General features: G+C 40.9%; 1 protein-coding gene across 1 annotated transcript in view; it reads left to right on the top strand.

Moving 5' to 3' along the window:
* The window catches only part of LOC121276590 (ATP-binding cassette sub-family A member 13-like), a 242,695-nt gene extending 230,089 nt beyond the window's left edge, over positions 1-12,606 (top strand). The window contains exons 43-45 of the mRNA XM_041185175.1: positions 3,567-3,672; positions 8,200-8,337; positions 10,761-12,606. Coding sequence (XP_041041109.1) covers positions 3,567-3,672; positions 8,200-8,337; positions 10,761-10,832 — 316 coding nt within the window. The 3' untranslated portion in view covers positions 10,833-12,606. The remainder of the gene's footprint in view (positions 1-3,566; positions 3,673-8,199; positions 8,338-10,760) is intronic.
* Positions 12,607-12,919: the final 313 nt, after the last annotated feature.

The raw sequence follows: 12,919 nt of genomic DNA, 5'->3' as shown, positions 1-12,919 counted from the left end.
CAATCTATCCTTGATGCAGAGTTTGATACAGGTATTGGGAAGGCAGCTACCACCTTTGACCAACTCGTGAAATGTGCATGGAATAACGTCAAGCTGACCCTGAAGAACAAGCTGATGGTTTAAAAGGCTTGTGTTCTCATCAACCTGCTATGCATGGCTGTGAAACATGGATTACTTACAGCTACCAGGAAAGAAAGCTAAATAACTTCAATCTTCATTGTCTGGGATGCATTATGGGTATATCCTGGTCGGACAAAATCATGAATACAGCAGTCCTTTCAAAGGCACAGTTCCCATGTGTGTTGGCACTAATCAAACAGAGGTGGCTTTGGTGGATTGGGCATGCCCACAGGATGGAACATGGTCGTATACCTGTTATGGCAAGGCAGATGATGTGTGGCCAGGCAGACTAAATCTGCAAGGGAAACTTGGTCACGCTATCACAGCGATTTTGCAATTTGTATTTATTACAAGATGTGTGCATTGAATTCAGAAGTAACAAGTCCACCAAGACCTTTAGAGATTTTAAAATTTAAATTAAAATATTTATTGTAACAAACTCATTTTTAAAATTTATCTTGCGGTATGTGGCTTTAAAAAAAACTATCATGGCTGCAGTTGAAAGACATGTTCACTGGAGCAGGGTGAGGAATATTTACAATGTTGCTATCCTGGAACATAGGGTGCCATAAGAGAACAGGATGGTGCCAGAAATGGGTCCTGGACTAAGGGAAACTGCATGATGACAGTATTTTAATTAACTCCTGACAGGGTGACTTGGGGTTTGTGTGGTAACAGTGCAAGCAGATTAGCTCCTAGCCTGAAAAGATGGAAGACCTGAAACCTCTCTCTCTAGTGTATAAGATTCCAGAAATTCTGCCATAATAGCTAGCTGGCTATCCCTCACATCTCTGTAACCCGCTTTCTCTGAAAACCCCTGTCAAGAGGAAAAGGGGAAAAATTGCCCGAAGAGACATTGAAAAACAAGTTTTTCAACTGAAAGTGCTGGGAGACCACCTCGTGTCATCAGCAACAATCTGCAAGGAATTTAAAGACATCAATCAAAGTCAACCCATCTAATCCTGTACTCTGGATTGGCGCTATTGAACTGTTTTATCTCACCCTTAAAGTCCATGTTTTTGTGTCTTTCTTGTGTGTGTATGTGTGTCTGTGTGTGTGTGTGTTTGTGTATAGGGGTTTAGCAAGGGGTAGATTTTAAGTTATTGAGTTGGAAGTCAGCAGTTCATATTTCTTTCCTTTGCCACTAGTTAAAGATAATTTATTCAATAAACAGTTATTTACTTATTAAGTTTACAAACCTGTGCTCGTACTCTGTTAATCCAAATAAACAGTTAGGTAGAATTGAGGCAATCTGGTGGTTTGGTCAAACTTTTTCACATTGACTCAGCTCGAGGAATAATGGGGCTTGATTTTACTGCACAATATCTCCAGTGAGTCGTGACATTATTAGCAAAATAAAATATTTCAAGAACATACATAAGATGACAATTACTTACTATCATAATAACTCCTAAAATTCTTAACCAACCTGAACCTCAGTTACAACCCCTTTAAGGCAACAGTCCAAAATAGATTTTAGAATTAAAACAGAACCATCAAGTTAACACAATACCCATTTGACAATGGAATTCCAAATGGCTTTTCCCCAATTTCAGTTTCATTATATATCAGAATTATGCACAAATGGCTGGAGGCTTCATTAAGGCTAATTCACACACTCCAGTTGGATCTTACATGGCCTGCTCCCACATAGCCTTTCATCCCCTTTTACATATGATTCTCTCTTTTTAATATGCAAATTCTATGATTCCATGTCTTTGAAACCTTATCTTCCTCATAATATAAAAAAACTTTCATGTTGCCAATATTGTCCGTAATCTTTGGGAAAAATAAACATGCTCCTTAGCCTTGCTTATCTGGCTAGTTGTAAACTGACTAAGATCCCTTTGAAATCCAACAATCCCTTTATTTATCCAAAAATGCAAATTCTCTTCACACCTTACGTGCTAAGCCAACATCCATGTTTACTCATGAGCATATCAAACACCTAGCTTCTTTTGATTATTTCAAGCTTGCAGTCTACTTTACTCCAAATGTAATTAAATCACACCGATACTATACTTACCCCTATAAACCTACTTCACAATAAACCAGAAGAATATTATGAAAATTATTATTCTTCCGTCACAACCCAAGGACCTTCTGTGTGGTGAGATAGCTGGAGCCAGATGACTAATGCTCCACTTCAAAGATGTTTGCAAGCATAACAAGAAGGCCCTAAACATTGATTATTGCAGCTGGATGTCACCAGCTGGCGAAAGAAGGAAATGGCGACATCCCCATGGGCTGGCATGCACCATCATAACAACCAATGGCTATAGTAACTTAGCAATAGGTGCTAACAGTGAAAACAACAGCCTGCATCATTACTTGGCAACTTTACATGTGGCGCTTGTGGCAAAATCTGCTCCTCGAGGATTAACCTTCACAGCCATCAGCAAATGTACACCAAATGAAGACACCCCACTAAATAGATTGTTTGCTGTGGGGTCCATCATCACTCATTGATGGAATGATGCCAACAAGAGTACCCTAGATTAAAATTGCTCCAATCTTCTATCTTTAAGACCCTCCATAAAACCTACCTCTTTAACTAAGATTTTGGTCATCTAACCTAATATCTCCTTATGTGACATCGTATTTTGTTTTATAATGCTCCTGTGAAACACCTTGGGGTGTTTTATTACCTTCAGGTACTATAAAAATGTAAGTTGTTTTTTAACATATGCTCACCACTTTAATGTATTTATTGCCTGTTTCCCTTTAAGCGTTCATGTTAAGTGCAAACTGAGACCAATTTTCTTACCAGTCGGTAAAACTATAATGGCCACATTCAGACAGAAGAAAATCATACCTGCCCCTTCTTTAAGGTGCAAGCTGCCTTTCTTGCACTTTTTTCCTCAGTCACTAATGGCATGTCTGTAGAGGATGAATGATACTGCTGGTATAACTTAGAAGATTTCAATTAAAAAAACTGAGGTCCAAAAATTAAACAAAATACATATTGACATTAAATCAATTTTAAACAGTTCATCAACACCATGTATAGATTTCAAAAAGTGGCAGCACTCAATGCACCCAGATGATTTTGACAGATTAACCAGATTAATTCAGACAAAAAAGAGGATGAGTATGCCACACCCACACCTCACCCCAAAGAATGACATTTCTGCTCACCATGCGCCTCATGGCTTGTTAATACTGAAGGAAATTCCGAGGTGGGAGTTTTATGCTGATTTGCTTATCTGCCAAAGACAAAGGAATTCACCAAGAAATGAGGTTGAAAATTGCTGTAAGATCTATCGGTGAGGGAATGAGTTCTTTTCAATGTAAAATGCCGATGATCCAGGAAAATGGGCTATGTTTTAATGTAAAAGTTTTCTTAGGATTTTAGACTTTTCTGGTAATGTAATAATTATTTATACATGAAAACTTTATGCATTACCTTCAGTTTACCATAACTCATCATTTTCTTTGTCGATTAGGTTTGGTGAGGTTTATTCAGTTAAAGTAGGCCTCAGCCAAAAATCAACTGATTCAGTACAGCTCACAGTGCTGCTGGAGACACACTTCCCAGGCACAATCTTAAAGGTATTTTATATAAAATAGAAACTGACAACTATGTACCATGGGAAAATGCAATTAGAAAGTTGTGTAAGAAAAGCACAGATTTAAACTAATGGGAAAGTCCCATGTGGTCCATGCAGAACTGAACTCCAGTAATGCGCACACACACATCTTCTGCATATGTGCTAAGTCATTGGATGTTCAATGCTATCATACCAAAATTAGTCAACGAATGTGCAGGCAACACCTTCCTTTTTCAGTCTTGAAGCAACAAGCATAATGAAGCAAGATGGGCTAAGCTCTGGGGCAATTTAAAGAACCACTTGATGGGCAGAATTTAATGCCATCTCTTGCCTAGGAGCAGGCTGGATGACAGGGACTACTGTATAATGAAGTGGAGAGGCATGGGGTGGAGAGCCCATCACCTTCCTTCGAGGTCACCCTTCCCAGACCTAGCTCAATTGAGGCCAATAATTGGCCAATTAAGAGCCACTTAAGAGCCTCATCCCACCACCAATGGTGTTCTACCAGCAATGGGAAGATGCCCATGCCACATGGGCATGCCACCAGGGGTAGGGGGTCCTCCCGATTGCATGCCCTGTGCCCCATGCCTTACGCAGGGCTCTGCCAGCAGTAAGAGCCACGCCCACTGTAACAGCCCCATCTACCATCCACATCAGCCCTCCCCACCCTCCATCCCCCTGGCCTGCTCACTGGGACCTGCTTGACCATCCCAGGTGCCAAGTGAGCCATCCCCAATCACCTTTTTCTCAAGCCACCATCACTAGCCTCTGGTTGGGGGTCTACTGGAGTACCAGCAGTGGCCACAGCTCCAGGTAGTGCTGGTGGGACTGAAGAACTGCCAGCCTCCCACAGTAACTGATGTAGTGGTGGCCATTTATGAGCCAGCACCTTCCCAATTCAATAGAGCCTCTGGCTCCAATTGCAACCTGGCTTGCTGCTGGGAGCCCACCAATGTTCCTCGGAGAGCTCTTAGCTCAGCAAGTTGCCTGAACAGTGACTATAAAGTCCAGATGGCATCAGGAAAGTACACTTAATTAAGCTCTCAAATGGCTTAATTGACAACCCAACTCCTCCCCCGCTTGTTTCTCCCTGTCAGCTGCTTGATTGGCATCCCTGCCATAAACATTCACTCCCTCCACCAGCAATGTACAGTGGCAGCAGTGTGTACCATCTACAAGATGCACTGCAGCAACTCACCAAGGATCCTTAGGCAGCACCTTCCAAACCCGTGCCTGCTGCCATCTAGAAGGACAAGGGCAGCATATAGGGCAATTGGGGATGGGCAACAAATGCTGGCCTAGCCAGCGACACCCACATCCCATAAATAAATAAAAACCCTTCTTAAATAATGGAGTGACAATTGCAATTTTAAAATCCAAACACACAATCCCCAAATCTAGAGAACTTTAGAAAATTTGGAAAGATGTATCTGCAATTTTCTCACCTACTTGTTTACACCCCAGAATATTAGAACCATAGACCCATAGAACACTACAGCACAGAAAACAAGCCATTCGGCCCTTCTAGTCTGTGCTGAAATATTATTCCGCTAGTCCTATTGACCTGCACCTAGTCCATAACCCTTCAGACCTCTCCCATCCATGTATCTATCTAATTTATTCTTAAAAATTAAGAGTGACCCCATGTTTACCACGTCAGATGGTAACTCATTCCACACTCTCACCACTCTGAGTGAAGAAGTTCCCCCTAATGTTCCCCCAAACCTTTACCCTTTCACCCTAAAGCCATGTCCTCTCGTGTTTATTTCTCCTAATCTAAGTGGAAAGAGCCTACTCGCATTTGGTCTGTCTATACCCCTCATAAATTTGTAAACTTCTATCATATCTCCCCTCATTCTTCTACGCTCCAAGGAATGAAGTCCTAACCTGTTTAATCTTTCCCTGTAACTCAACTCCTTAAGACCCGGCAACATCCTAGTAAATCTTCTCTGCACTCTCTCAATCTTACTGATATCCTTCCTGTAGTTAGGCGACCAGAACTGCACACAATACTCCAAAATTGGCCTCACCAATGTCTTATACAACCTCCCCATAACATCCCAACTCCTATACTCAATACTTTGATTTAGGAAGGCTAGTATGCCAAAATCTTTCTTTACAACCTTGTCCACCTGTGATGCCACTTTCAGGGAATTATGTATCTGAACTCCCAGATCCCTTTGTTCCTCCACACTCCTCAGTGCCCTACCATTTACTGTGTATGTCCTACCTTGGTTTGACCTTCCAAAATATAACACCTCACAATTTTCCGCATTAAATTCCATCTGCCATTTTCTGGTCCATTTTTCCAGTTGGTCCAGATCTCTCTGCAAGCTTTGAAAGCCTTCCTCGCTGTCCACAACACCTCCAATCTTAGTGTCATCAGCAAACTTGCTGATCTAATTCACCACATTATCATCCAAATCATTGATATAGACAACAAACAACAATGGTCCCAGCACAGATTCCTGAGGCACACCACTAATCACAGACCTCCAGTGTGAGAAGCAATCATTCACTACCACTCTCTGTCTTCTCCCACACAGCCAATTTCGAATCCAGTTTACAACCTCTCCATGGATACCGAGTGTCTGAACCTTCTGAACTAACCTCCCATGTGGGACCTTGTCAAAGGCCTTACTAAAGTCCATGTAGACAACATCCACAGCCTTTCCTTCATCTACTTTCTTGGTAACCTCCTCGAAAAACTCTACAAGGTTCGTTAAACACGACCTACCACGCACAAAGCCATGCTGACTATTCTTAATCAGCCCTTGGCTGTCCAAATAATTATATATCTGATCTCTCAGAACACCTTCCAATAGTTTACCTACTACTGACGTCAAGCTCACTGGCCTGTAATTACCTGGTTTACTTTTGGAGTCTTTTTTAAGCAACGGAACAACATGAGCTACTCTCCAATCCTCCGGCACCTCACCCGTGACTAAGGACATTTTAAATATTTCTGCCAGGGCCCCTGCAATTTCTACACTAGTCTCCCTCAAGGTCCGAGGGAATATCATGTCAGGCCCGGGGGATTTATCTACCTTTATTCGCTGTAAGGCAGCAAGCACCTCCTCCGCTTTAATCTCTATATGTTCCATGAAACTACTGCTTGTTTCCCTTCCTTCCTTATACACTATGCCAGTTTCTTGAGTAAATACTGATGCAAAAAAACTGTTTAAGATCTCCCCATCTCATGAGGCTCCACACATAGACGACCACTCTGATCTTCAAGGGGACCAATTTTGTCCCTTACTATCCTTTTACTCTTAATATACTTGTAGAAACCCTTCGGGTTTACCTCCACATTATTTGCCAAAGCAACCTCAAGTCTTCTTTTTGCCTTCCTGATTTCCTTTGTTAGTATTTTCTTACATTTTCTATACAAGTACCTCATTTGCTTCTAGTTGCCTATACCTGCTGTACATTTCTTTCTTCTTCTTAACCAGATCGCCAATATCCCTTGAAAACCAAGGTTCCCTATGCCTGTTAACTTTGCCTTTAAGCCTGACAGGAACATGCAAACTCTGCACTCTCAGAATTTCGCCTTTGAATGCCTTCCACTTACTGAACACATCCTTGCCAGAAAACAATTTATGCCAATCCACTCTTCCTAGATCCTTTCTCATTTCCACAAAATTGGCCTTTCTCCAATTTAGAATCTCAACTCAAGGACCAGACCTATCCTTATCCATAATTAGCTTAAAACTAATGACATTGTGGTCACTGGACCCAAAATGTTCGCCTACATATACTTCTGACACCTGACCTGTCTGGTTCCCTAATAGGAGATCAAGTATTGCGTCCTCTCTCATTGGTACCTCTATATATTGATTTAGAAAACTTTCCTGAACACATTTGACAAACTCCAAGCCATCCAGTCCTTTTACAGTATGGGAATCCTAGTCAATATGTGGAAAGTTAAAATCTCCTACTATCACAACCTTCTGTTTCTTACATCGGTCTACTATCTCTCTACAGATTTGCTCCTCCAATTCTCTCTGACTATTGGGCGGTCTATAACACAACCCTATTAGTGTGGTCACACCTTTCCCATTCCTCAGCTCCACCCATATGGCCTCTGTAGACGAGCCCTCCGGGCTGTCCTGCTTACGCACAGCTGTGATATTTTCCCTAACTGTTAATGCCACTCCTCCCCCTTTCATCCCTCCCCCTCTATCACGTCTGAAACAACAGAACCCCGGAACATTGAGCTGCCAGTCCTGCCCCTCCTGCAACCAAGTCTCACTAATTGCAATAATGTCGTAATCCCATGTGCCAATCAGAAATAAAAGAATCAGATTCTGGAAATGCCTCTATTTTAAGATCTCTTTTATAAAGGGAAAAGAAAAGGAGAGATAACGTTTTTAAATTGAACCTGTGATGATTAATGGGAGGGCCGAGGGCTATTATCCTTCTGGAGAATAAAGGGCTAAATTTGCAATCTGCAACTCAATACAATACAATATTGTAATGTAAAATCATAATCTATGTAATTCATCTTCACTGCATTCCTTTATCCCAGGAACAACATCACTGTTCTCTGGAGTATCAGGTGCCACAGAAAAAAGGAGATTTAGCAAAGATGTTCCAGTTTCTTGAGAACAATAAAGAGGAACTCAACATCAAACACTATTCCATTAGCCAAGCTACTCTAGACCAGGTATAGTACAATCATTTGATATGTAGACAAGAAAAGGCCAACTGCGACCAGTTCTAATATTATTTCCTCAGAACTGCTAATATTTGTGCATAATTAATGCAAGCCAGTAAAATCCTAATTGTACTGTGTTCACGAAACAAAGCAAGATGAAACATTTTTCCCTTTTGCTCTTTTTTTTAATCATTTTATTCTATGCTTATTCCTTTTGTTTGCTTATGGACTGGTCAGTTTCCTTTGATGCTTATATTGACATATGACACTGAAAGGTGTGAAATAACAGACATTTTATAAGGGTTGCCTGAGGACTAGGGGAATTAATTGCACATCTGACTCCGAATTCCACACTTCTTTCCTGCTGTTAGCTGAACCTTCTTGCAGCTTGCAAGGTAAGAGTTGCAACAGTTGCTTGCAAGGCTAATCTTGAAGTCGTCATCTACAAGGCTAATCTACAAATAATTCAAAATAACAGCTCACAACAGAACTGGCATCATGGGCTGTCATCTTGATACTGCAAAACTCCATCCACAAGGCTCTGCGCTACAGTTAGCTCATACACTTGAAGACTAGCCTCTTTACTGAGTAGTGTTAATACTAGATACTTGTATTTAATTAATTTAGTGGATAGGACTAGCCGGGTTTCAGCTCACAATCTGTAATGCTGAAAATAGTACTAATATCACAGACATGGGGCTGGATTTTATTGGACACTGTGGCCCCCAACCAACCGAAGAAAAAGTTGGTGATGAGTCTGCCCACCAAAGTGATAGCTGGGAACAGCATCAGTTACTTTAAGGTGGGACTTCTACCCCTATCTCAGGAGGAAGTGCTGCCTTAGAGAACTGCCAGCCAATTGGATGGCTGGGAGCTCTGTAGTCTCAGCAGTCCCAGGCTGGAGAAGTGGCCACTGTTGGGATTACAGGCAGTCCCGATAAAGAGGAGCCTGAATGGGGTATTGCCGGCATCAGGCGAAGGGTTTGGGTGCTGAGTTTGAGAGGCAAGGGGGGAGGATGACCTGGAGGGAGAGGGGGTGCCTCCGAAGGGCCTAGAGGACCTGCAAAGTAGATTCCCCTTGCCCAACACCAGCCCACACAGCTAAAGCTGCCGGGCTTCCTTCATGGCGTGGGCATTTCCCTGCCGTAGGTAAAATGATGGCGAGGGCAGGTTGAGCCCTTTAAGTGGCTATCATTTGGCCATTTAAGGGCTTCAATAGGCCCTGGGATGGGTGGTTGCCTGCGTCTCCACCACCCCCTGCAAACTTTGAGAGTCCGGTCAGGCAGGAGCTGGCGGTCAGGCCACTTAGTGGATTTTATGAGCCCTCCCTGGACCTTCAAAGTGGCCAGCATGGTTTTCACCTTGCTGGAAGGAAGTGTGGGATGGTTTCTCAAACCTTCTCTACCTCTAGTTCTTCTCTTCTTTACACTGCTGCATTTTACTCTTCCTCTCTGTAAAAGTTTAGGGAATGTAATTAGGGCTACACATTTTTCACCCAGAGAGTTGAATTATATGGGCCACGGGATTCCCCACCACTCACCCCCACCGTTAACCCCCCTGCCCTCGACTAAAAAGTCACAGCCTATCAGCCAATGTGTGTTGATGGGCTGGACGCTGACTCTGACGTTTTGGATCAGCCACGTCTTGTCTCAGAGAGCGGTCGGCCAATCAGAGACCGGTAGCTTTCCATTGGCAGCGCTATTGCTATAGCGATGGCCACTGCTGGTACCGCACTCGGGGCTTTAGGAGGCGAGTTGTACTAGATCCAGTCCAGCAGGTGAGTCAGGGATTTTCCATGTTGCCGGGCTTACAGGCCCCGGCAAGGAGCTTGGGGGGAGCTGCGGTTTTAAGAGGCTATAGAGGAGGGGAACCTGGTGGGGGGTGGGGGGAGTGGTGGGTTACACCTTGTAAAGGGGCCTTTGATGGGCCAAGGGGGCCTGTTAAGTAGTAGTGACCCCCATCACCCCCAGCCCACCAATAGGGAAATCTGCCGGCCTAGGCGCTTGGCGTTATCCTCTGTCGCCACTGGTTATACCCCATCAACAGCAGAATGAGACCCATATGTGGGCATTAATTGCCCACTTAAGAGTCTCAATTGACCCACTGCCAGGTAGGCTGCCCAAAGCAGCACCGCCGCTGGCAAAATTGTATAGTGTAGGGGTGGATGGGTCCGCCTGCTAGATCTTACATGCATCCCGCATTCAAACCTGCCGGCTGGGAAGCGTATAATCCAGGCTAGATTTCTTGAAGTGCCATGCAATTAGGGAAACTTGTGAAGTTTCATAGTAGCATTTCATATAGATTTTATGAAAATGCAATTAAGTTCATCATGCATTATAGACTTATGTTCCTTGCACGTACACTGTTGATTACATGGTAACAATAGTTGATTATCTATCTGATTTATAATTAGATTTCTTTTTGCTGAATAGGTGTTTATTAATTTTGCTCGTCAGTTGGATCAAACAGCTGTAGAAAACAACAGAACAAACCCATCTGTGTAGCTCACTGGAGAACTGTACATGGAAGTACAAACAATACTGAGCTAATGATGAAATACATGCTCAACAGTTTTTTTTAAAAAAAAATCATGTGTGGCTTAGATCTCAGGTTTTGGTGAGAGTTAAGTACCTCAGATTAGAAATATGTGAATGAATTTTGAAGATATTCCTGTTTTTGTATATTCCTTCATTTAGTTCAAATTACATTTATGTGAAATCAATTTTGCAGCCGCTTAACGTTTCAAAATACTGGATTTATTAATATTGATTTTTTATTTACTTTTATTGTAAATTTTCCATTAGTATGTCTTAAAACATTATATTCTGATTGAATGCTATGATTGATATGTAAGAAATCTACTATTTCAAAGTTAGGAAAAATCACAGTAAAGAATAGGGTGATACTCCAAACAATGTAACGTCTGAGAAATAGATATCAAAAGCACAAGACTTGGTGATTTAATATTTGTAAAACTGCAGATTTGAAAATTAACTGATTTGTATTTTCTTTAAAATCCATCACAATTCTACTTATTTGACTAAACAGGAATCACTTTTGGAAAGTTTTTATTCTGAGTGCAATCAGCCTAAAGAAAATTAAACAAATGTTATTGACAGCTTTTTTAATTCCACTTCATGTAAATTGTTTCTCAATTTGTGTAATATGCACTGGAAGTTGATGTGATCAGGATATCAAAGAGGCAAATACGATGCAAACCATTTTATTCAGCAATATATAGTGTATGTAAAATAATCTATTTTCCTTAGCTTCACTAAATAAAACTGGTACTGTATGGCTGGTTTAAAGGTGAAATCAGATTATGATTTGTTGTTGTCAGGTTCATGTTCTGTGGGTGAAGCTGAACATTTCCAGTTCTGAAGATAAATTCCAATATATATTGAGCTGAAATATTTGAAAATTGCACTAAATAAGACCCTTGATATAACATTTATATAACTGAGTTCAATATTCTGACATATTGCTCAACTTGCACTTATGTGATACCGAGCCCCAGTTGCCACAATTCTTTCTCATGGTGAGCTTGAGCATTTTAATAAGTCACATTGCATTGGGTGACCTGAAGTGTTCTTGAGAAAGCTTCATGTGACATTACTTATAATTTTAACATGGTCATTTACTATAAACTATTCTACCAATCAAGTTGATCTCTTTTTTTTTTGAAAATGAATATTTTAAGCCATATAATTGTATACGTATTTGCAGCCAGCTCCCTAGTACTTCTGCACGCAATTCTTTTGAAGATTATACAATATAGGCAGATCACTTAGAAAAAAATTTGAAATCAACCTCTTTGAATCTTAAATAAATGTTTAACTATTAGTGCCTATCCACTCCAAGTTAAATGTAACATGCTGCTTTTTTAGAGAAACAAATAACAGAGACAGGCAAATTATCACTTTAGCTGATATCTAACCTGTTTGACAAGGGAGAAGAGATACTAATGTGACCAGAAGACGTTACATTGACAAGATATTTCCCCATCAATTATAGGGTATGTATAGATGGTTAAAGTACTCCCGCATATTTAAGATTCTGAATATCATCAACATAGTAAATATAAATAATTAAATTTTAGAGTAAGCTTAAATTAATATGTTTAAATAGTTTCAGATTGTTTTACACATAGTTATCTTAATCTAAGTGTCAGACCTATTTAATTAATTTTCTTCTACATTGCTTACTTGTTATTGAACTAATCTCAGAAACCTCCTCAAACCAATTTAATCAAATAAACTGCTCTATTTTTGCAATTTCTTCTTTGGTGATTTGTAATTTTTTTTTACAAAATTAGTAATATTTAACATAATTACTAGATACTGGAGTGAAACATATTGCAATACGTTGTTATAATGTTGGGACTTTTTTTGCTGTCCCAGGTTGATGTGGTATGGACTTTCTGTCTTGTGCTTATCAACGTGATAGATGTGACTACTGGGGAATTAAATACTTTTCCACTTTGATCATCTATTGTCAATAGTGAGCACTTCCTTGCCGGATGCAGTGTGAAGCTCATTCGACACTGCCTCAATCAAAAGGCTTATCCTCAGCCTCAGATGAACACCACCTA

The sequence above is a fragment of the Carcharodon carcharias genome, chromosome 3 (assembly GCF_017639515.1).
Source record: "Carcharodon carcharias isolate sCarCar2 chromosome 3, sCarCar2.pri, whole genome shotgun sequence".
In the NCBI taxonomy this organism is placed as follows: domain Eukaryota; kingdom Metazoa; phylum Chordata; class Chondrichthyes; order Lamniformes; family Lamnidae; genus Carcharodon; species Carcharodon carcharias.
The sequence above is the reverse complement of the archived record's forward strand: the minus strand, read 5'-3'. Positions and strand labels throughout refer to the sequence as shown.